At 37.3% G+C, this 25699-nt stretch overlaps 2 protein-coding genes across 3 annotated transcripts in view; both read right to left on the reverse strand.

Annotated features, from left to right (window-relative positions):
* Nucleotides 1–31: 31 nt before the first annotated feature.
* Nucleotides 32–19626, reverse strand: mpp4a (MAGUK p55 scaffold protein 4a). Of its 2 annotated transcripts, XM_067443536.1 has the most exons (20): nucleotides 19496–19626; nucleotides 19196–19323; nucleotides 18971–19048; nucleotides 17187–17270; nucleotides 16972–17103; nucleotides 12581–12662; nucleotides 12046–12131; nucleotides 11839–11910; nucleotides 10846–11042; nucleotides 10694–10752; nucleotides 8900–8917; nucleotides 8670–8705; nucleotides 8262–8279; nucleotides 7062–7109; nucleotides 6802–6975; nucleotides 6590–6670; nucleotides 1063–1156; nucleotides 838–946; nucleotides 616–750; nucleotides 32–525 (listed from the first exon to the last, which is right to left on the reverse strand). In XM_067443536.1, the coding sequence occupies exons 1-20, from the start codon at nucleotides 19548–19550 to the stop codon at nucleotides 337–339; spliced, it is 1875 nt and encodes a 624-aa protein (XP_067299637.1). In that variant the 5' UTR covers nucleotides 19551–19626; the 3' UTR covers nucleotides 32–336. The 2 variants fall into 2 exon arrangements, with proteins under 2 accessions (XP_067299637.1, XP_067299635.1); XM_067443534.1 differs by lacking the exons at nucleotides 32–525; nucleotides 616–750; nucleotides 838–946; ... (10 more) ...; nucleotides 12046–12131; nucleotides 12581–12662 and adding exons at nucleotides 13085–14029; nucleotides 14149–14434.
* Nucleotides 19627–23884: 4258 nt separating this feature from the next.
* als2a (alsin Rho guanine nucleotide exchange factor ALS2 a) overlaps nucleotides 23885–25699 on the reverse strand; it is a 41708-nt gene continuing 39893 nt past the window's right edge. Inside the window, exons 31-33 of the mRNA XM_067443539.1 lie at nucleotides 25512–25661; nucleotides 25305–25401; nucleotides 23885–25094 (exon numbers count right to left, since the gene is read on the reverse strand). Coding sequence (XP_067299640.1) covers nucleotides 25056–25094; nucleotides 25305–25401; nucleotides 25512–25661 — 286 coding nt within the window. The 3' untranslated portion in view covers nucleotides 23885–25055. The remainder of the gene's footprint in view (nucleotides 25095–25304; nucleotides 25402–25511; nucleotides 25662–25699) is intronic.

Here is a 25699-nt window from a genome sequence, read left to right on the forward strand (position 1 = left end):
CGGGAAGATATATATATACTGTCCTTGTTAGACAAAAATAAATTACATTTACATTCTTCATGTAGCTAACAGTTTTTTTAAGTTCTTCTACGCCAGTGTAAACAGTTTAAATTACCAGAAATAGATTTAGATATAGTGAAACCATTAAGGCCTAAATATGTGTTTACAATGAAAATCCAAATGATCACTGGTGAAAAATAGGATTTTACTCAAAGACATGCAACCATTAAACATGCAAGTTAATTTGCCCTAAAATACACACAAAGGCATTTGTTTATCTGAAATTCACTTATTTTATATTTGTTATAACAATTCCCTGTTTTGTTCTTAAGGTTGTCATGGATGATCAGGAACAAACCAGCTGGCAGGAACCCACTGTGGTTCTTCTTGAGCATGTTGTATAGCTGTGAACAGATCCATGCACGAATCTTGCAAATCATCGTTCACAATCACACAGTCAAAGAACTGACGGAACTTGCCCTCCATGGCCCTGCTTGCTTCCTCGATCTCCTCAAAGTCCGTATCCTGAGAAAAACAGTGGGAAAATGTTGCATTACAATCAAAATGCATGAGCACACTCAGAAAGAAATGTCAAATATCAAATGCATATCTTACATGAAAGTATCTCTTAATGTAGCTATTGGCAAGAAAATGTGGGTCTTTTCTTGTTTGCTTCATACATTCAGGGGACGGAGGCCGCACAAATATGATGTAGGGCTTCAGCTTCTTGGTTCTGACTGAATGAATGCACTGGAATAAACAGATATGTGCATGTGCATCACTGTTTGCAAACTTATTAAATGATAAGCTGGTTTTAATAAACATAATGACACTTACATGAGGTTCAAGGTCAATGACACATATTTTCCCATTGTCCAAAACATCTTTGACTGAGTCTACGCTGGTGCCATACATGTGTCCGTTATGCTCTCCATACTCAAGGAATCTTGACATTGTTAAAAACACAAAAATAAACAAATTAAGTTAAATCAGAAGACCAGATTACTTCTGTCAATTACATATGGTTTTTAAAAATATTTAAAAGATAAAATATAAGATTACTTGTGATTAACCACCATGTACGCAAACATTTCCTTGGTCACAAAGTAATATTCACGACCATTCTTCTCACCCATATTTTGGGGCCGTGTTGTGTCTGGAGAAAAACAAGGTATATGTTGTAATTGTTAAACATTTTTTTTCTTAAAGAGGGTTGATTGCTCCTTTTTTACACGATGTAAAACAAGGCTCTGATATCCACAGAGTGTGTATGTGAAGATATTTTTATAGCATTTTAAAATTGTAACTTTTTGAGGGTTAGCAAAAACATGCAGTTTTTGTGTCCCTTTAAATGCAAATGAGCTTGCTCCACGCGGAGCTTCAAGCGATCTAGTATCCTCAAGCAGACAGTCAATGAAACTGTTTAGCCTTTTATGTTCAAACCGGAGTCGGACAATGATGGAGAGACTCGAGAAGTGACAGCATGTGTAATGCAACAGGACGTTTCTGTATGGTTAGTTGATGAATTTATGTAGCTGATGTGGCGTTAACTATCTTCAAGTCATTGATTAGCATAATCTATAAATTCTCAACATAGCCTCACCCCATTTGTTGCATGTTCCCGGGGCAGGGTTTATGTAAATTTCAGCGTTAGTGATGTCACTAACCCCGGAGGAAGCTTGTGTATTCCCTACCATCCGTTTGTTGAAGTCCTTAAAAAGCAACCTCTTTCAAAGAAAATATCTCCCTTTGCTTTGAACATAGTGACTTTGTAGATGTTGTTTATGCTTAAACAGCAACATTACACACTAACTAAAGTTTAAAAAGTGAAATTATAATCAACCACCCCTTTAAATAATGTAAGATTATCACGAGGCCTCTCTCCAAAACCCAGCTATCCAAACCTAATTTTGACATCTATTGAAGGTTTGAAATAGCATACTCTTTGTATTTCTGCAGTATATTGTATGTTTACCCAGCAGCCTTATAACCCTGTAGCCAAAGACTGGTTTCCCACTGAAGCTAAGCAGGGCTGAGCCTGGTCAGTACATGGATGGGAGACCAACTGGGAAAACCAGGTAACTGCTGGTATGTGTTAGTGAGGCCAGCAGGGGGTGCTCACCCTGTGGTCTGTGTGGGTCCTAATGCCCCAGTATAGAGATGGGGACACTATACTGACAAAGAGCACCGTCTTTCGGATGAGACGTTAAACCGAGGTCCTGACTCTCTGTGGTCATTAAAAATCGCAGGATGTCCTTCGATAAAGAGTAGGAGAGTAACCCCGGCATCATGGCTAAATTTGCCCATTGGCCCCTGTCCATCATTGCCTCCAAATAATCCCCATATACTGATTCGCTCCATCACTCCATCTCCTCTCCACCAATCAGCTGGTGTATGGTGGGCTTTCTGGCACAATATGACTGTCGTCGCATCATCCAGGTGGATGCTACACATTTGTGGGGGTTGAGGAGATTCCCCCTTCCATGTAAAGCGCTTTGAGTGCCTAGAAAAGCGCTATATAAATGTAACAAATTATTATTATTATTATTATACTATATAAACACACTTTGCAAACTGTCCATAAGGGAGAATCTATTATTGCAGGTACATATGGTGTCCAAAGTCATTATTTTTTTCTGCTTTAAAAAAAAATAGTTATAATTTTAATTATTCTAATAATTTGTTACTCATTGTCATTGATCACAGGATGTTACACGCCATAATAGTACCACATTTCCAGTAAAAAGTGCCTTACATACAGGAATGCAAACACATGTATGCTCAAAAAAGAGAGAGGTAATCAAAGGCCTCGCCCCGCTGCAAAAATCCACCAACCCCTGCCATCCCTTATAGACACATAGAGAAAATTAAATTCTGGAATTGTGTTGCAGTGGCAGATACCATAGACCAGTGGTCTTCATAGGACAGACACTTTTAGCAAAGGCTAAAAAGTTACATCCAATAGCATATCTGCTTATCAATCTGTCATCCCTAAACATACAATATGCAATGAAAAAAATACAAAAGGCAGATAGATATTGGTTATAAATGCACAATATATTTTTTATGTTAACTTTCTTTTAGTGCTGTCAATCGATTAATTTTTTTTGATTAATCACATATTTTTCTGTGATTAATGGCGATTAATCACAATTAAAAACCAGGGTATATTTGAAATATTTGTTAAATGGCGTTTTTTATGAATATGAATGAAGGCCTGTATCATTGAACATGTCTCTACGAAATATTTTCCCACCAATTTAAAAAAATGAATTACAGCCATTCAACATTACAGTGTAACTGAAAGCTTTTTTTAACATTTATTAGGCTTTAAACTCATAAACCCATGTCATATTTATCTGTCCTTGCTGTCTCACAGTTAGAAAATAGGCTACAGTAATTGAACAAAGTTATCAAACAATCTGCAATGCATAAATTATGAATTAAATATAGAGTAATCCTTATTAAATCTACAAAAGTTCTTTAATCAAGAGCAGTGAGCAATTAACATTAATGGCTGCTGTTGCTTTAAGATCTGCCGCATCATGTGCCCTTTTTTCCTCACAACTCTTTAAGTTCGTTTGAGACGTTATTTGATATGTGAATACTCAACAAAACTGACATTTTGGCATAATTCTTTCTGTGTGTTATTATAGTTTTTTCAAGCGCAAAAGATAACTGGATTCTGGCACCAGAGCCGGTGTTCTCTGTGTGGAATTATCTCCCTTAACTATGATACGGAAAATTATGTCACCTTCCCTCATGGATAAGATATGAAGCACTGAAAGGTATGTGTGCTTCTCTCTCAGAAAATATTTCGTTATTTTGTAAAACTTCAAAATTGTTACCACATTATCAAAAGGAAAGCAGAGTGCATCACTGATCACACAGTGGGTTATTTAAAAGTCTTTAAAGCATTTCAATAGCTTTGGGCTAAAAAGTTTAAGATTGTCAATCCTGTTATCATTCTCTGTTATCAATGTTATTTCTACACTGTTATTGCCTAATGTATCTGTAACAGAGTTGACAAACCATACTATAAAGAGATTACCTTTTTGTTAAAAAAGAAAAGAGAAAAGGGCAGTAACTTGTGTTTGCCAAGCACTGCTTTATTACATTTTATTTTTTCAATAAGATACTGGAAAGAATAACTTTTTGAAATGCAAACTCTCGGGACCGGAGTTGGGCAGTAGAGAGCAGAAAGTAGAGGCGTGATATTAAAAGCCCACCCACACTCTCACAGATGCAGAGCATAATACATTATGTTGGTATGAAATAAACAGTTATGGAAATGTAGAAATTAAAGCTAAAGCTACAATGTCCTCCCAAAAATCCTGAGAAAAGACATTTAGTGCCTAAGTGACAACTTCACTCAGAGAAGCCGTCGATCTCAGCTGTCAATCATGACGTCAACCCCCCCGTTTACATAGCATCAAATAACTAACTAAAATGAAAATTATTTAAAAACGAACACTTGAAATGAAACCATCGTGATAAAATCTAAAGTGACAGAAACCAACTTTGGGGAAAAATTACATGAAGTGTAATTTGTTTTGTTTTTCTCGTTTATCCATTAGAATCCATGGAGGTGCGGCTATACTGGGACCGGCCACCTGGGGGCGATCGAGGCACGGAGCCATGGCTTCAGTTATTTACAGGAGTGCTGCAGGCTTGATTATTACCGATCACAGTCAAGTCTGTTGTTGAGCACATGAATGCAATGATCTTGCCGTAGCAACGCAATTTCTGCACTATCAAGAATGCTTCCTTTCATCATAAGTAGCAAAGTGCAAGCACAATGTAAATGAGTTTGATTGATACAGGAGTTTTGGGTCAATTGACCGTTCGCAAAGACTCACCCCCTTTAGTTACTGTTGCTATGCCGGACTAACCACGCTCTCTCACACCACACACACACACACACGTTCTCATTGAAAAACACACTGCAGAGCAAAGATAATCTTGACAACGCACTGACAGACAGGACAGAGCAGGTTACTTTTAATATGAAACGATGTCTCAACTAGGGATGTAATGATATTGACGATATCGCGCTATCGCGGTGGTAAACGTGTCTCGATATCGTCGTGGTTGGGTTACAATATTAAAAGGACAGGTGTCTGTCAAAAAGCAAGGGGAATAAACACAGTCCCGCAGAACAAATCATTGTTAACTACATAGACCATGATCATTAGCGACCTGGATCTATATTTAACATGGATAGACCTCTACCTGTCATGATAATTTATAAAACTCCTGATGTTAGTTACACTTAGAGAAGAATAAAATAAAACCTATTTGGTTACCTTTTGGAGCTTGGAAGGATTCAGTTTGAGCAGATGTTTAATACTATCATCTTCTGTCCTCGTCAGAGCTCGTTTACCAGTATATTAAGCATCTGCGTCATTTTCGCAATCTCGAGCATATTCTCCAAACTCATTTTCAACGTCTTCAAAATCAATATTTTGATCACTGACAGCTTCTTGACCACATCCATCATCAAGAGACAGTGACACTAACATATGATTGTGTTTAGTACTTGCTCTCTGCAGTAAATCACTGCCATTTCAAGTTTTGCAGATTATAATAATTGTTTCGTTTATCGTTTTTCTTTCAGAGGTAACTATGAGTGAAACGTCACTTCATCATTGCGTATCAGACATTGCCAGCTTGTGGAATAAAGGTGAATTGTGCCCTATTTCCTTATTATAGATGAATTTATCAGTGCGCAATATATATATATATATATATATATATATATATATATATATATATATATATACACACACACACACACACACACACACACGGACAATCCTACACACCTCGGGTTGTTAGCGACCCTATACAATTTTGACAAATACTAGTGAAAAAACAGGCATTCAATTATAATTCTATTATTGTTTTCTTGTTATATTGTTTAAAATGGATTGATTGAGGACTACTAAGAATGTTGATGCCTAACTTTAAAAAATGAATGAGGACCAGGGTAGTGAATGACGCGACCCGAGGTATGCATTTAAGGGTTAAAAGCACTGTGATCAGCGTTTTATGTTGTCATTGATCCATGAATACAACAATAAATTGCCTGTTGACTGGCAAAAGCAGAATAAATGTCAGTATTTTTCGCTATCATCACAAACACTATCGTGTGCTATTTAACAATACCGTGAGCTTTTCCACAATATCGCAATAAATATCGTACCGTGAGATTTTGATATCATTACATCCCTAGTCTCAACCCTAAAATTCTGTCATTTAAAAAAAATGTAAACAATAAATACCGTTTTGTGGCTCTTTAATATGTGGTGACAGGTCGCTGTGGCGCCTCAGTTGAAGCTGCTCTTGAACCGTTCATCTCTTCTTTCTAGTTCATTTATAGTATCAAATAAACATGAATTAACTTTGTTTGTGATTGGTCAGACCGCCTGTCAATCAAACTGCAGGTGAATGGTGAATTGATGACCCTTTTAAAATAATCGCAGACTCTAAATAAACATCTCAGTGATACCTGGGACATTTCTTGCAAAACATTCCAAAAAATTAGACCTTTAAGTAATAGATTAAAGGGATTAAATAGGCCACATACGAGGTATTGGTCCCTGGTACGTATTAGGGTTGATTTTGATTAGCCTCCTGCGTAATTCATTTACACCAACTCCTGATGGTCCTGTGGAAAACATGGAAAAAACATTAAGGCATGAATGGGTCAAACTCTAATCAACCAATACCAAATGATAGTTATTCTTAGTTTATCAATGGATTTGACTACCAAGAGGTGTATAACTTATGGGACCATACCAATGAGCACAATGAGACGAGGGGGATCGTCTATGTGGCGCTGGTAGTGGACCACCTCTTCGTAGATGTTGGCTGAGGTGTTATGGCAGATTCCGACTCCACAGGAATAACACGACGGCTTTCGTTTCCGATGCGATTTCCTCCTCCACAAACGCAGACTGTGCCGGAACCCCGCTGATTCAAACAATTTACTTTTCATACATGTGTATGGGTTTATATGATCTAAAATGGACATTTGTAAATTAATTTAGATTTCATACCTATGTATAAGCCTTGCATGTGTTCACCATTCTCACCCTCTTCTGAAACTGGACAAAACATACAGTTGATCAATGAAAAGACAAAAGAGAAGGACTGCATGTCATATCAATACATTATATATATATATATATATATATATATATATATATATATATATATATATATATATATATATATATATATATATATATATATATATCATAGAAAGGTAGTTTCATAAGCATATTTCATTTTTTGTCAGTTTTATTAACTAGCCTACTGGGGGCCAATGTGAGTTAATACATACACTATATTGCCAAAAGTATTGGAACACCCTTCCAAATCATTGAATCGAGGTGTTCCAGTCACTTCCATGGCCACAGGTGTATATAATCAAGCACCTAGGCATGCAGACGCTTCTACAAACATCTGTGAAAGAATGGGTCACTCTCAGGAGCTCAGTAAATTCAAGCAAGGTATTGTGATAGGTTGCCACCAGTGCATTAAGTCCATTCACTATTCAAATGTCCTCACTACTAAATATTCCGCTGTCGGTTGTTAGTGGTATTATAACAAAATGGAAACAATTGGGAACAACAGCAACTCAGCCACAAAGTGATAGGATACGTAAAATCACAGAGTGGGGTCAGTACTTGCCTGATTGCATTGTGCCAAGTGTAAAGTATTGTGGAGGGGGGATTATGGTATATGATTGTTTTTCAGCGTTGGGTTTTGCCTCTTAGTTCCAGTTAAAAGGAACTCTTAATGTTTCAGCATATCAAGACATTTGATACGATATCATTGATATATATGATATTAAGTCCTGATCTCAACCCGATAGAATACCTTTGGGACTGCGAGCCAGGCCTTCTTGTCCAACATCAGTGCCTGACCTCACAAATGTGCTTCTAGAAGAATGGTCACAAATTCCCATAAACACAGTCCTAAACATTGTGCAAAGCCTTCCCAGAAGAGTTGAAGCTGTTATAGCTGCAAAGAGCGGCCCAATTCCATATTAAACCCTACGGATTAAGAAGGGTATGTCATTAAAGTTCATGTACATGTAAAGGTAGGCGTCCCAAAAATGTTGGCAATATAGTGTATGTAATGTATTTAATTAATATATTTGCTTACAGTTAGTAGAATGTCTAAAGTGGAACAAAATAAACAGTAGCCATCTCGTTCAATGAAATGTTCTTCCTCAGAAAAGACTTACCTACCGAACTCAAAAGCTTCATCTGTAAAAAATAAAAAATTTAAATATTGTGTTACAATTGTTCATTCAACCTATACTATTCACTATGGCAGGCTGTTTCTCACAATTCAAACTTTATTAACATTTCTAAATTTAGTTAACATAATCACAATTCTTATTTTTCTCTAGTTTATATCTCACAATTCAGTTTTGTGCTCAGAATTGTAAAAATGTAAACTCAGAATTCTGACAACTAAATCAGAATTCTAAGATGTTAACTCAAAATTGTGAAATAGAAACTCGGAATGGCACGAAAGAAAGTCAGAACTGGAAGACAAAAGTTATTCCAAGGCAGAAACGGCCTTTCATCTATTTCCACACAGCATAAGGAGTTAAATAAAGGAAGACATGGACTGGTACATGGGATAATCACCTGTTTCAATGCATTTGATCTCATCGTCCTCTTCTCCTTTAGAACAAAGAGAGTTACATTCAACACTCACGCTCAAGATTTTAGCAATAACAGTGACATGTGCACCACATTTCAAAGCGCTTAATATAACAACTATTTATAGCATACTATAAACAAACTATAAACATAAAGAGCATACTATAAGCAAAGGCTAACATAAAAAAAAGGGGAAAGTAAGAAAAGATATATACCAACATCAGCTGCGCTCACTTTAGATGTCAAAGCAACAACAAAAAAACGACAAAGAATTAGACTCGTAATTAAGAAAGATAGTGTATTATAATATTAATGCAACATGTAACCATACCATGCATCATAGCATTCTCTCATACTATTTCTTTCCTCTAGGGTAAAAAACAACTCTATCTATAGCCCTTAAATAATTTAGATGATAAAAAGGCTGTTTTTGCTACTGTCCAAACAATCTTGAGTTAGGGATTCCCAAAGTGTGGTGTGCGCACCCCCAGGGGTACGCGAGCTGCCACCAGGGGGTGCGCGAGAGGAAAAATGTAATGGCGTTTTTTTTTTTTTATCATAAAATTTTCCATTCAATAAAAAAAAAAATGATCTCGGAAGATTTGGTTTCAAAGTGAAATGTAAAAGAAAGTGAGTTAGTCATTGTGTGTTGTTGTGTTTTTCGTTAAGAATAATAGAATGAAGAATAAACCCGCCCCCGAATCGGCACTAATTCAAAACCGAAACTAAAATCTGCTTGGCCGCACAGAGCGCGCATTTACTGACGAGATATCATTCACGGTGTGTGCGCACTGGCGCGGTTTCAGTTTATGTATATGGAAGCTTAACTTTCATAGGAATTCATTGAAAGCACTCCCTTTGCTCGGCTCCGTTATTAATGCCGGAGCAGCCGTGTGCATATGTTCCTTTCGGTTAGATAGAATGAGTGATTTAAAAGCCCAGTCGGTGATACTGGGAAAATTTACACACGTCAAATCTCTATGCGTGCCAACTCGTTTCATTCATTCCAAATATGTGTATATATATAAATGCTTAACTGGCTGAAATCAGGGAAACTGTCAAGTGGGACCGTTAGTCACGAAGGAGGAGAGGGACCAAAGGAGACAGAGAGAATAGAGACACATTTTATGTTTGATGTTGCACTTGAAAAGTTTCAGATTGATCCTCGTGTTTATTGTTGTGGATCGTTTGTAACTTCATTGCAATTTAATTCAATGTACTGTCGTTCTAATTTCTATAACCATTGTATTATGATGATGATGTTGCTAACTCCACAGTCATTGATTAGGCCTAGCGGCCTATTGCTGCAATGTTTCTTTTATACGGCTGAAAATAACCGTGCTTTCTGTTACTGAGCATGTGTCTGTCACATCCTCTTAAAAGTGGAAGCTTGTGCGTAGCTTTGTTGCATTATATTGAAACTTTTTTGATGTTGTTATTGTCATTCGTGTTCTGGTTATTTGCCCACGATTAAACAGTCTTTATATGGCGATAAAACAAAGCTTTGTTGTTGTTGTTTTTTGAAGTGGGTATTGGGGGTGCGCGAACCCGTTCGGGACATAGAAGGGGGTGCGCAGGTAAAAAAGTTTGGGTTTAAAAACTTAAAAAGTTTAATCCTGTAACCGCTGAGTTACAGGATTACAAAGCCTGCAATACACTGAGCAGCCCATGTTGAAATGTGCCTGAAATCAGCAGGAAATTATAGACTTCAGACGCTTGTTTCAGATTCCTCAGAAGGATATGCAGAAGAATCCTAACAGCTGGTGTTTAGAATTAATAGTATCTATACTCCTTAATTCTCCTTAATGGTTGAGCGTAAGGTGGACAAGAATCAATCGTCATGAAGGAAGGGGCATGCCAAGAACAGCTCACTTTCAAGCTTCTTTACAATAATTAGATCAGGGTGGAGAGAGGGCAGGGATAAGAGGCTTATGATGCCAACCAACGTCTTAAAGAGAGCACAGAAATTGTAATCTGTGTGTGTGTGTCTGTGTGTGTTATTTACGTACAGGCTCTGATGCAGGTGTGAGCTTGATAGGGTTGGGACCACCACAACTCCCTTTGCTTACTGCAATAAAAAAAGAAACCAAAACTTTAATCTTGCTTAAAAATTGATCACTAAAATAATTTTGAAAGAACTTTAGCAAAAGTCAAAACTGACGATCTGAACTGGTTAGTGGAGGGGATGAGGCCACAACACAATGAGGCACTGTGGAGTTTCCTGGCCTGCCACCATCGGATGTCCCTCTGGTCTACAATCTCCAGCAAGTCTCCTTTACTGAAGGCCATTCCTGCATCTGGGCAGGGGATCGCAGGGTCCTGAAGAGGACTGTAATCCACCATGGCTCTCACATACAGCTAATGAGAGACACAGACAATCCCTTTATAATTTATTCCTTTTTTAACCTTTTTAATAAGTCATATTAACACAGAATGGGAATCAGTCAAAAGTTAATAAAGATTTTCTTTTAAATGTTTTTGAAGAAAGTCTCATGCTTATCACGGCTGCATTTATTTGATTAAAAATACAGTAAAACAATAATATTGTAAATATTATTTCAATTTTAAATAACTTTTATTTTTGAATATATTTGTAATTTATTTCTGTGATGGAAAGCTACATTTTCAGCACTACTACTCCAGTCTTCAGTGTCAAAAGATCCTTCAGAAATAAATCTAATACATTGATTTGGTCCTAAATTGTTAATAATTGTTCATATTATTATCAAAGTTAAAACATTTTTGCTGCTTGATATTTTTGTGGAAACAGTAATGCATTATTGCAGGATTCTTAGATGAATAGAAAGTTCAATGACAAATTGAACAGATTGAAACTGAAATCTGTTATACATCATATATGTATTTACTTATTTGTATGCATTTTTATGTCTTTTGATGAATTAAATGCATCCTTGCTAAATAAAAGTATTACTTTTTAAATTATATATATTAAAATAGAAAAAGTTTTTTAAATTTTAATAATATTTCACAATATTTCTGTCTTTACTGTATCAAATAAATGCAGCATTGGTGAGCAATTAAAGACTTATTTCAAAAACATAAACAAAATCTTAATTGTTTAGCATTATGAATATATTTATTACATATATTTTTAAGAGTTCATGCTTTATGCAAATATTCAAAGTCTACTTACTGTTTCCCTGTTGTTAATGGGTTGTGGTGAATTAGGGACCACTTTAAAAAGAATATTTCCCTGAGCTCTCACCTGTGAAAGTGTGGGACACTGCATGAATGGATACGATCATTATAAGAGTAGGAATGGTTTGAAAGTCTGAGATATTCTGGAATAGGAGGAGAGTGGGGAAGGTTATAAGAAACACAAAAGAAGATTTGAGTTTACCAGAATCTGAATGACATGCTCAGGCTGTAGTCCCTTCACTTTCTGTCCATTCACTTCTACCAGCTTGTCACCCGGATGAAGAAGTCCTAAAAGACAAGTTTTACTTTACAAGTTTCATGTAATTGATCTTATTGTAAACAGTTCATCCATGTATGTTTCAATTTTAAAATGAATTAATAAACAAGTTAATCTTCTGGTGAAACACAGGGTGACCTATGCAGGACTTCACCAATCATTTAGTCAACTTAAACTCCACCCTTTTCTTACAATCGACTGCAAGCTTGAATTCAGATCTGCCTCCATCCAATTAACAACTGACGAGTAGAACCAAGTTCTCGCTACACATTTTTTCTTTTTTAATAACCCATTTCACTCGGATGTACGTCTCAATAAAAAAAGAAAGTATCAGACACTACTTTGTTTCATCTAAACTTTACTTTTCTATCAATTTAACTACATGATTGAACCAAAAGTAACTCTAGCAAAGCATGAGCTCAAAGAACAAAAAGCGTATGACTACCAACAGGTTACTCACCACTGCGATCTGCAAGTCCTCCATGTATCACCCTTGCAATAAAGATGTTCCCCGTTTTCTCATTCTTCCTAATAGTTGCCCCCTAAAAATGTGAAAACAAACAAGAATGGTCAACCAGTTTGTTGTCAATGACTGCAGGAGTCACATGGTGATTCCCACAGAATCTTACTGCTGCACATGATTGGAAGGAGAGTGTGTAATGGAGATTGCAATGGAGGTCATGCCATGATGAAACATGCCTGAACAGAAGACAGAACAGAAACATGCCTGACTTGACCTAAACTAAAAATTTGCTTGAGGTCAAAGAGGAACTTCAGTTTCAAAAAGATTAGGGAAAGACACATGACTGATAATTGGGTTGATAAATGAGCTTCAGATGAAGAAAGAAGTGAGAATAAAGTGTTTTACTTTGAAGGCGTGAAATCTTGGTAGACTTAAACAGTGTTAACAAACACAAACGGATGAATCATTGTGGGTCTTGAATGTAGATGGGATGAAAAAGAAATACAGATGAGAAAAAGATTAAGTTATTGCCTGTTTTTTGTGTAGCTCCATTGTAGTGAAAATTGTCATCTCCCCATTCAGTAAAATCAAAAGCAGAAAGTTCAGCAAAAAGTAACGTTAGGAGAGAGAAGTGGGAACACAGTCATTCTTATTTCCTCATCTTCAACTTTTTCTTCTTGCTAGAGAGGCAAAGTATTGTCTCACAGTCATCGTTTGGACTGGAGGCCGTCAAACCGTTTGATAGGGAAGTATGTCCGGTTTTACTTCCTGGTGTTACAGACCTGTTTCTGGTCTGGTTTGAAGACTTGCAAGATGAGTTGCCTTGTGGTGCTACATGAGGAAGGTCCATGCTAAAGCTGAGAGAAGAGGAGGAAAACGATGAGGCAGTTGAGGAAGACGACGATGAGAGAGAAGATGAGACATGAGCAGTGTTGCTGTAAGATTTCTTGGCTGGGACTATCGGCTGACCGGGCGAATAGGTGGACGTTTTTGAGACGTGTTGAAGTCTGGAAGCATGTGTCACTTCTGGAGACTTGCTGGTGATAATAAGACCCTGCAGTTTGTCCACCACTTCCACCAACAGACTCAACGCCTGGGCGTTTTCCTCCATGGTGTCCGTCATTCTCTCTGTTACCTCCACCATCTTCTGCCTGAGATCTCGACCGTCACTAGCACTAGGGTCCATACTGCTGGCAACAGTGTGAACAGTGGACCTCAGCTCATCCAGGCTTTGTTGCTTCGTGAACACCGAAGCTGAATGAGTAGAGCGGTTGGCGTCTATAGTGTTGTGGCGTAGAAGCAGAGGGCTGGAGGGGGCTGTCTGGGAATGGAGGCCACATCCAGATGGGCAGCATGAGCGCGGGTACACTGGAGATGAGGTGTTGCAAGATGTGCATGTACGGTGTTGATCTTCAACTAGAGTTTCTACACCATCTGTAGAGTTCTCTTCAAGTTATGAAGAATAAAACAGGGTAGATTAATTTGGTTTCATAATTAAAGACAGTAACAAAGTGTTTGGCCTCTTCAGGCCAACAGTACATGTCTCGGGGCATGATGACCCTTACCCATAATCACAGGGTCATAAACAGCCGGAGCTGACATGTTCAGACCTCCCCCCGAGAGATGGGCAGTTTGGAAGCACAGGTTGCAGCTCCCAGTGGACTGATACCTGGGCAGTGAGTGTGGCTGTCTTGGGGATATGGAGGACAACAGACCTGTGGAGGACGACAGGCCGCCTGCAGACACCAGGTGATTCTGTTCCCCTGACCCGAAACGCCTGGCTAAAGCCAATTTCTCCACTGTAAGTCGCCTAAGGTTGTTCCAGTAACTGGGTTTCCCCTCTTTGACACACTTATAAGTGAGAGAACAGGATGGAAGTGTTAACCGACAAACATTAGACTAGTTTAAAGAGCTTAAGGGTTTTATTTTGCAGTAACAACCACATGGATCTACATTACCCTGACTATATCTATCTGAACAATTATATGTGAAATATTGAGGTAGGTCAAACTCAAAGCTTAAGTGAAGAAAAACAGTTCTTAGCAAACAGTGTATAAACAAGATGAACAGGGGATAATGCACAGTCATACCACTTATTACACTGTTTTCCACAAAATATATAAATGATGTGGTCATGGAATATTAATTTGAGTTGAAATACATTAAAGTTCACATGCGAGAACTGTATCACTTAATGTATACCGTATAAATTTAATGACTGATGTGACATTAAAGTTTGCAAAACAAATCTTTCTCCATCCTTTATCTTTACTCCAAGTTAGAATTTAGATTCCCTGCCCGAGCCCAAACCTGACCCGAACAAAGTAAGAACTAATACTACAACTAAGAAACAAATGTGTAGGCTACAAAGTTGCACAAGGCAGGATTAGTGTAAAATTGTGCGTTAAACTCACAGCGCTTGCAGTGATGAAGCGCAGTATTCTGAACAGAAACGGTCTGGGCCATGAGCTGCTCACGTGAACACTGCACTTTGCTTAACTAAATATTTTCGGTTTGAATTGTTTCTTTTAAAAGTGGACATTTCAAGCTTTCTATACGCATATTTATCATGTCTGTGAGGCAAGTAGCCTGCTGAGTTTCAGTTTATTTATGAGACGCGCTCCAGTTCATAAGCAATTAAAGCAATCGCTCCCGGGACTTCATGTCACGATTGCAGTCGGTATTTGCTTCTTATTTACTAAATCCTGGCAATTGGCCAAAGAAACCTTTAATAAAATTAAGATACAATTAAAAACAAAACGAAAGAAATGCTTTCTACAAAACAATACTTAATATTAAACTAAATATAACCACCATAACTATTTTTGACCCACTCGCATCTTTTTACTTTTAATAAATAGTCCGCTTCGCTGCGCTCGGATCATTACAGGCTCGTTCTCGTCAGAACACCCACGTAATAAAAAGGATCTGGTTTAAATAACAGGCTCATAATAACAGTTAATGTGTGAGGCCGGGCCGGGCTCGGACACATTGTGCACGGGTTTGGGTAGGGTCGGGCTTGACTTTTTGAGCCCGATCTAAGCTCTACTCCAAGTAGAAAGAATGACAGACAATTTGCATTAAAGGGTTAGTTCACCCAAAATTGAAATTGATGTCATTAATGACTAAATAATTGACGGCCATGAATCTGTGAATCAATCAATGATTCGGATCGCCAATGTCACATGATTTCAGCAGTTTGGCAGTTTGACACGTGATCCAAACTGCTGAAATCACGTGACATTGGCGATCTGAATCATTGATCGATTCACTGATTCATGGCCGTTTGAATCTTTATTTGAGGTTTGAAAACAAACGCTAAAGAGAAGACTGATGCTGAACAAAATTGTAGTTTTTGTTATTTTTGGACCAAAATGTATTTTCGATGCTTCAAAAGATTCAAATTAACTAACTGAAGTCACACATGGGCTACTTTGATGATGTTTTTATTCCCTTTCTGGACATTGACAGTATAGTGTGCATAGACTGCATATGCTCCGGGACTAAAATATAAAATATCTTAAACTGTGTTCTGAAGATAAACGGTCTTATGGGTGAGGAATGACATTAGGGTGAGTCATTAATGGCATCAATTTCATTTTTGGGTGAACTAACCCTTTAATAGACAGTTTTAGGCACAGATGATTTTTTTTTAGTAGTATTTCAGTAAGACCATAATAATATGAGTTAGCCAGAGACCTACACAATATAAAACACAAAACTACGCATTTTGAACACCTGGTAAAAAATATATACATCAATAATTAATCTGTAAATTGTGATTTTTAAGGAGCAAGCTGGTCCAAATAAACAGATTACTGACCCATCTTTCAAGGGCAAGGGTTTTGCAAATCCCGCACTGAACGCAGGATTCGAGAGGCAGTCGTCAGTAAAAAGTTTTTCGAAGACGGAAAACATACAACATACGAGGGCATTATGCGAATGTCTCATGCAGTGGGATTCGAAACAAAAACGCCTCTTATAGGCAGTTTTTGACTTTAAAACTTTGCAGAACGTTTACATTTAGCTATATTACACACTACATAAAAGAGAATATTTGAAAAACCATAGAAGGGGGACTTTAAAATACCTGACTATAAACTAACAATCCAAAATCAGAGGACTGGTAGGATTTGTATTTATGTGCTAAAATAAGACTCAAACATCTGAGGTCAATAGATTTAGAGAGAGAAAAAAAAAAAACGTATTATGTAATGATACAGCACTTAGATAGACTACACCATAGATGAGGCAAAATACATTTAATGCCACACACGCTTTACATGACTCTGCATTATAGTACAACGAAGGACATTTAAGTGGGATTACAGCTAAGCTGTTCGCTAACATATCTAAAATTGCATCGCTATTTATGATCTGATCCTCACCAGAGGCTGTTTGTTCTTCACAAGGCAAACAATCCTCATGGCCTCCTGAATGTCATGCAGTTTGTCAGGAAGAGGCGGCAACACTGGACCATAGTCCCTCTGAGCCACAGAATCATGGGCAGAGAGCAAAGCCTTTCGAAGAGAAATACATAACAAATGGTCAAAAAGAGTGGCCTAACAATAATACATGAATGCAACCTGAATTATACTCTAACCTGCATATGAGGGCATTTAAGCAAAATATAAAGTTCTTGTGCCTCAGTGGAGGGAGCAGCCAGTCCTCGCACACTGGCCATAATCTGTGGGACAGGAGAATAGTGGTTGATAGGATTACTTCACCCGGAAATTAAAATACTTTCATCATTTACTCATTCTCATGTATGGATTTAAAAGACTTTTAATTTACTGTAGTGCTCCAATCATCATCTACTCAACCTCACAAACAGCTGTATGGCTTTAGAAGATTTAAAGACCCCCAGTGGTGAAAATCAAGTTTGTAACGTTGATGTGGTGTTTTTAATATGATTTAAGACAAACCATATGCAAAAAGTCAACATCATTGCTAAGTATCTTCTTCATAGTCCAGTGAACCAAAGACAATCTCAATCTCAAAGAAATTGCTGGTGTTTTCAAAGTCACATACTACCTTTTAACCAATCAGGTCAATGTGTGGGCAGGCTTTAGCACATCATTAGCTATCCTGTGAATAAAGAGAAGTCATACCAGTATATTTTTTGTTGATATGAAAAATTGTGTACATTTAGCAATATAGCGGATGAATTATGTATATCAGTGTTTCTTACACAGACTAATTTGCAGTGGTGCGCCACAGTATCAACACCGGCCACCACATATTGCGTAGTAATATGCACGCAGCGTATTCATTCAGCTGCATTTCCTTTCCCTGCTCTCCCTCCGTCTCTCGCACATCTCTCTCACAGCTCAAAACACGCAAACACACACACACACACACACACACACACACACACACACACACACACACACACACACACACACACACACACACACACACGTGGTGCGTTGCATTTGATTGAGTTGCAACATGTGTTCATCTCGCGGCAGCGCGTGCTGTCACATGGATTGTGGCACTCTCAATTGCTCTAAACACAAACCAGCGCTTAGATTTGAATGGCTTAAACAGACAGCCAACAGTACAGCTGTACTATAGTGTGCATTGATTATTACGTCAACCACATTTACAGTATCATTTTATTATGAAGTGATGGAGATGCAACATTGTCAACATTCTTGTATTTAGCCCTGAGGTATTCCTTACTATCACAGTCACATGTGACCATACAACTATTTTTCAATTAAATAAATGTTCTATATTCTAGTTTAATAATATTTATTGAATATTTAGAGCAGATCTTTTGGTACTAAATATGATGGTTAATATTGTTCTTCTAATATTGATATTATTTATATTACAAGTAGTGTAGGAAATAAGGTTAAAATAGCAACCCCCCCCCCCCCCCCCCCCCCACACACACACACACACACACAAATGGCTTTCGAATCTGTGGGAAACACTGTATATGATGTATATTATGTTATTATGAACCATATGCCATTCTCCAATGACATTCTACGATGTTTAAAACGTTTCTCTGAACTTGTGGGAGTAAGTGGAGGCGGGGCTAATTTGCATATTCATTCTAATTTGCATATTCATAACATATGTCTGCATATACTAAATGAAGCAAAGGTGTAGAGTAACATTCAAGCTATTTTAAGGTATTACAATTTTTGTTTTTCTCAGGGATGTCGTTTTGGTGATCAAAGATGATTTAAGGGATAAAGTTATGGGATAAAATGATTGACTATGGGGGACTTTGATATACTGAAGCACTGTCCTACAGAGTTTAGCTCCAACTGATATGGGTTGGAGTTAACCCTGTAGGACTGTGGCCCTCCAGGACCGAGTTTGAGGAACCCTGCTCTAAAGTAAAATCAACAATAAAAGGCAGACACTGACCTCCTGAGATAGTCTTGAGGAATAAGGAATGATCGGTCTCGGGGCATCTCGACTATGCTGCACCAGACACTCATATACCTATGGGAAGAAAAACGTGCAAAAGCTGCAAACTCTATACAGCATTTCAAAGTCCAGGGATTTGCCTGGTATAACATCAGAACTGGAAATTAGGGAATCAAGAGTAAAACTGGATAATCATAGGTGTATTAAAAGAGAATATTTGACCCTGAGAAGAGAGTAGAGCCAGGGAGCACTGAGGAGACTGTGAAGAAGATCAGCACCATTAATATCTCGATCTATGGACAGTCTCACTTCCTCTACCACTTCAGCCAAGATCTGAGACAGACCAACATCTGAAAAAGAAAACAAGACTGAACCAAGAATGGAAAATGTATACAGAGCGTGGAATGGCGTTCAAAGGTCTGAGATTTTGCATGAATTTCAAAATTCTGTAGTATTTGATTTATTACTAAATTCAGTGCACTGAAATACTCTCATCAAGTTAACAGTGATGTTGTGCAATACCATTGTCATCATGTCCCGGTTGTGTCATTGGCTCCTCCTCCATTGATTCCCGCATGACAAGCTTCTCTGTTCATCAGATCACTGCAGCCGTGCAAACAAACCAATGTCTTGAATACAAGAGAATAATCTGCATCTCTGCAGCAGAATCATAAATCATGAATTATTAGTGCAAAACTGGCAGAACCATCACACATTTAGTTGGCTACAATGTTTAAAGAAACAAAATGGTTAAAACATTCTAGGTTATAGCTCTAACCTGTCATTTTAATCACTTATTCATAACACCTAAAAGTTTCCCTAAGTGAAAAAAAACCATGTATAAAAATATTTGAATAAATAAATAAATAAGAACTTAATTTAAGGAAGCAGTATTTCAGACAAATATGTTAGAATAATGTTAGAATGAATAATACACCCAGGCAATGTCATTTGTTACAAAGGTTGTCCACAACAATACAATTAAAACATCTCAAATTGAAGTCACCTCAAAACTCAAGTGTTTGCTTAATTTAGTTAAAGATATTTAGCCATATCACACTGATTGTGATCTCTCAACTGGAATGACTCAGTATTACGAAAGCAGGTCAAGAGGCCGTCATGTGAAGATTAGAGTATGATGCCACACTTACCTTCTTACACTCCTCTCACAGTCTTCCTCCAAATCGCGCTGTCACTTCTACATCCCGCGTTTAGATCGGGAGGCTTTGGAGCATCTTGTCAGTCAGAGCTTTATATCAAGCCAAGGTGATCTGCTTCTGGCCTGCCAACACCCATGTGATTTTACTATAAAATGTCTCTGGAAACTCAGATTGTAATCCTTTTCTATCTCACTTAATCCTGCGAGGGGCCGGCCTTTCTCGGTGAGCACTTCAATAGGACCGCCTGCCACTCAAAGCTTCTTACCTCCTTCTGCTTTCAGAACTCCATAGACACACTCACACACTTACACAATACGGCCCTACCTACTTCACAGCTAAAATGGAAAATAAGACACATGAAAAATATCACATAAATCCAAGACTTATTTTAGCCAGTGCCACAGATTTTCTACTGACATTATCGTTACATAATAGATAAACACATGTCAGAACATTTGAAAATTGCAAAAAAATAAATACATATCAAACAGATAATGTTTATCAAATAATCTTCAACAAATCAAATTTAATGAAGAAACGTGACCTGTAATAATGTCAGAGCTAAACAGCCAGAACATCCCATTGCTGATGGTCAGAGACACTACAGGTTAACCAATAATAAAAGTCTTAAATTGAAACATCACCTTTTCTATATAATCTATATTATAATCAATGTATAACTATATAAGCTAGGTGACAGAAAGGAAAATCACAACATAAGTTTTATCTCACAGTTATGCGACATTTATTGAAGTAGTAGTTCCATCAGAAAATTGTTAAAAAATAATTCATTCTTTTTTTCTCTCATATGCCCTCAATACATACATGTTGAACAAATTCATTTTAAAGTTGATAGTAATAATTAGATCAACAATGACAATACAAGCGATTTATCAAAACCAGTAACCTTCTCTGAAAACAAAAATAAAATCAGCCATTATATATAGCAGTAAAGCTGCAGTCGTATTTTTGATCTTCATAAGAAATGTCTTATTAATCAGCCTAGTGAATGACAATGACTTAACTTGTGAATGACCAAAATATTGGGTTAAGCCGATTAATCAGACAATATTTAGCCAATTTGTGATTAACGGCACAAGCCAACAAATGGGTTTTCAATATTTGCCCAATGTTATATATATATTTTTTAGCTTTGTTACAGATTGTGTAAAGTAATAGCTTCATTTCTTAGCAAGTCATACTATGTATACTGTTTATAAATCCTGCAATCTGTCATTAAAAACCCAAACATCACTAGATCTCACATTAAGGCTGTGTGACATGCCAGCAAAACTCTTTCAGTGCATGCTCAAAAGTACAAAATATTCATATAGAGGAACACACACACACACACATATACACACATACACACACACACACACACACACACACACACACACACACACACACACACACACACACACACACACACACACACACACACACACACACACACACACACACACACACACACGCTTGATCTGTTTGTTCTTGAAACAAGTTCAAAAAGTAAATCTCTTTTTTTTGCCAATGAAAACTGCTCCATTCTGAGGTCCTTCAGGGGCACTGCTTTTTTAAATATTATTCCCTTATTGCATAGTGTTGCTTAGTGCATAGTGTAAAAATGCCATCAACTGAAAACATATTACTTCAAGACTCCAGTGTATCTAAGCTCTAAATATATCTTTAAATTATTCTTGTACACTTTGATAAGAGTAGATCAATTGTCATATAGTGTTTTATGTCAGTGTGCTGTCATATGCTGAAATATACATGTTTCAGAATTACACAGATTATACAGTTAAAATACATAACATTATCTGATTTAAATAATTTCTTCCCTACTGCAAGCCATCTTTACATGATGGTGCTTCAATGACATTGTTCAGTCTTTACTTGCGATTTATAATACCTACATCACAAGACTTTTAATTGTATTTAACCCTGTGTAATATGCAACATCAATACAAACCCAGTAACCCAAACAGAAGCTAGTTATTAATATGATGCATCTACTGAATTCTATAGGATTGCTTAGTAGTGATACTGTTGTCTACATTTTTCAGTAACATAACAGTAGCTCTGTTTTTGCAGTAACAAGCTTTAAAAACAATAGATAAATAGCACTGCTTTGAAACCATGCAATAAAAAAATCATACATACTCTCCTTGAATGTCCTCTTTCTCTCAAGATATATTGGAAAGTCTGATGTACAGGTCCTTCTCAAAAAATTTGCATATTGTGATAAAAGTTCATTATTTTCCATAATGTAATGATAAAAATTAAACTTTCATGTATTTTAGATTCATTGCACACCAACTGAAATATTTCAGGTCTTTTATTGTTTTTATACTGATGATTTTGGCATACAGCTCATGAAAACCCAAAATTCCTATCTCAAAAAATTAGTATATCATGAAAAGGTTCTCTAAACGAGCTATTAATCCAATCATCTGAATCAACTAATTAACTCTAAACACCTGCAAAAGATTCCTGAGGCTTTTAAAAACTCCCAGCCTGGTTCATTACTCAAAACCACAATCATGGGTAAGACTGCCGACCCGACCCTGTCCAGAAGGCCATCATTGACACCCTCAAGCGAGAGGCTAAGACACAGAAATACATTTCTGAAGGAATAGGCTGTTCCCAGAGTGCTGTATCAAGGCACCTCAGTGGGAAGTCTGTGGGAAGGAAAAAGTGTGGCAAAAAACGCTGCACAAAGAGGAGAGGTGACCGGACCCTGAGGAAGATTGTGGAGAAGGACCGATTCCAGACCTTGGTGGACCTGCGGAAGCAGTGGACTGAGTCTGGAGTAGAAACATCCAGAGCCACCGTGCACAGGCGTGTGCAGGAAATGGGCTACAGGTGCCGCATTCCCCAGGTCAAGCCACTTTGGGCTACAGAGAAGCAGCACTGGACTGTTGCTCAGTGGTCCAAAGTACTTTTTACGGATGAAAGCAAATTTTGCATGTCATTCGGAAATCAAGGTGCCAGAGTCTGGAGGAAGACTGGGGAGAAGGAAATGCCAAAATGCCTGAAGTCCAGTGTCAAGTACCCACAGTCAGTGATGGTCTGGGGTGCCATGTCAGCTGCTGGTGTTGGTCCACTGTGTTTTATCAAGGGCAGGGTCAATGCAGCTAGCTATCAGGAGATTTTGGAGCACTTCATGCTTCCATCTGCTGAAAAGCTTTATGGAGATGAAGATTTCGTTTTTCAGCATGACCTGGCACCTGCTCACAGTGCCAAAACCACTGGTAAATGGTTTACTGACCATGGTATTACTGTGCTCAATTGGCCTGCCAACTCTCCTGACCTGAACCCCATAGAGAATCTGTGGGATATTGTGAAGAGAAAGTTGAGAGACGCAAGACCCAACACTCTGGATGAGCTTAAGGCCGCTATCGAAGCATCCTGGGCCTCCATAACACCTCAGCAGAGCCACAGGCTGATCGCCTCCATGCCACGCCGCACTGAAGCAGTCATTCTGCAAAAGGATTCCCGACCAAGTATTGAGTGCATAACTGAACATAATTATTTGAAGGTTTACTTTTTTGTATTAAAAACACTTTTCTTTTATTGGTCGGATGAAATATGCTAATTTTTTGAGGCAGGAATTTTGGGTTTTCATGAGCTGTATGCCAAAATCATCAGTATTAAAACAATAAAAGACCTGAAATATTTCAGTTGGTGTGCAATGAATCTAAAATATATGAAAGTTTGTTTTTTTTATCATTACATTGTGGAAAATAATGAACTTTTATCACATATGCTAATTTTTTGAGAAGGACCTGTATTTTAGAGACTTTCCTAGAGCCAGTGATAATAAAGTTCCTTCAGATGGATAATTTATATACACTATTGTTCAAAAGTTTGTGGTCAGTATGGTATTTAAAATTAATAGTTTTATCCAGCTAGGATGCATTAACAAATATAATGTTACAAAAGATTTTGTTGTCAAATAAATTTCTACACTTTCTACACAAAGAATCCTGAAAAAAAAGCAGTACAACATTAATAATATAATAATAACATTAATATATAATATAATAATACTATGAATAATATAATAATAATCATAATAAGAATTTTTTCTTGAGCACCAGATCAACATATTAGAATGATTTCTGAAGGATCCTGTGACACTGAAGAGTAGAGAGTAGTAACGCTAAATAAATTCCATTATAAAATATAATAAAATATGTATATTTCTTATTATACAAATATTAAGAGTACTGTTTTTACTGCTCACCCAGGTTTACTTTAACCCTGGTCAGCAGAAAGGACCTTTGTCAAAAACATTTAAAAAAAAAAAATCTTACTGAGCTCAAACTTTTCATCAGTAGTTCATGTATGCGTTTTCTATAGTAAAATATTACAAATGCTGCTGTTTATTGCTATGTTTCTTCTGTCAAAACCATACCTTAGTATATAGGTACTGCTTTGATACAATTATTTAGTTTCATCTGATTATATTAAAATCATAGCATTTTCATTAGTTGAGTATCAGTACATAAGTCAGTAACAGACTGATACCAAATAATATTTATAGTAATGAGTGTCAGTTATTATAAAAACTGGTATAAATTATTGGCACATGGTGAGTGCTTGAATACATTTGTATAAAACAGAGGAAGTCTCTTTTCTGCCCAGTTAATATGGTTGTTGAAATGTACATTTTTCTTCAAGGTGTAACTTTACTGTCAGTCAAATGATCAGTATGAGAGTATCAAATTGAAGTCATCTATGTAGCACAGTGCTTAAGGGAGTGCTTGGGTGGAATGTTAGCCTCTTCTTGAGGCCTGAAATAAATGAGCACATCTTGACTTGACCTGTAATCCTTGTCTATTTAAACGGCACCTACTCCATAAGAATGTGTGCAAGTTGGCGAAGCTGAGGCTGCACTGCTCACAAACCAACCCATTCTATGTAGTCTTCTCAAGCTGAATCTGGTTGTAGCAGGCCTAAAAGAAGAGATAATCAGAGAGAAAGAGATTAAAATAAAAGATGGAAAAAATGAAAGGGGACTAGTGATTGAATGTGGTGAGATTATCCTTAAATGCATTCAAATCCTTAAAGACTAGCTTTCCAAATAAAACAATTGGTTCATAAAACCAGTCCTCAATATTAAAAAAGGCTCATATAAATCATAGAAAATGTAATTTCATTCTCACTTTGAGAGTTGTCAACATGAACCCAAGCTGTCCCAACTGTAGACTGGAGTCTGTAAGGTCCTCTATCAGACTGACTTCAGAGCCCAGGTTTCTGATCCTACACGTTCACAAGCAAACGGTTATTTTTGTGGGCAGACAAACTGAATGTTTCAACTCATAACTTAATTGCCATGAGGTCTATATGCAATGAAAAGTTTGGAAAAGTACCGTGCGCGGAGCACCACATAGAGGAAGATTGGAAAGAGGTCATCCATGGACCATAGAAACTCCTGCCCAAGCAGAGCCTGCACGTCCTGGGTGACCTCCTCAAAGGTTAGCTGTATCACCTGCATCTTTTCTGAGGGAGTGAATGCTGTGCTGTAGAAGCAAAGACAACGATGAAAATATAAGAACCC

Source organism: Pseudorasbora parva, chromosome 5 (assembly GCF_024679245.1).
Source record: "Pseudorasbora parva isolate DD20220531a chromosome 5, ASM2467924v1, whole genome shotgun sequence".
In the NCBI taxonomy this organism is placed as follows: Eukaryota; Metazoa; Chordata; class Actinopteri; order Cypriniformes; family Gobionidae; genus Pseudorasbora; species Pseudorasbora parva.

Bases quoted from the DNA above. Each gene is read 5' to 3' on its own strand.
- mpp4a (XM_067443536.1), bottom strand. From the start codon at position 19,550: ATGCGGGAATCAATGGAGGAGGAGCCAATGACACAACCGGGACATGAT. The intron at 19,049-19,195 runs GTCAAATATTCT...TTCTTCCCATAG, and splicing joins GGCTCTACTCTCTTCTCAGG to GTATATGAGTGTCTGGTGCA. The intron at 6,671-6,801 runs GTATGGTCCCAT...TGTTTTCCACAG, and splicing joins TCGTCTCATTGTGCTCATTG to GACCATCAGGAGTTGGTGTA.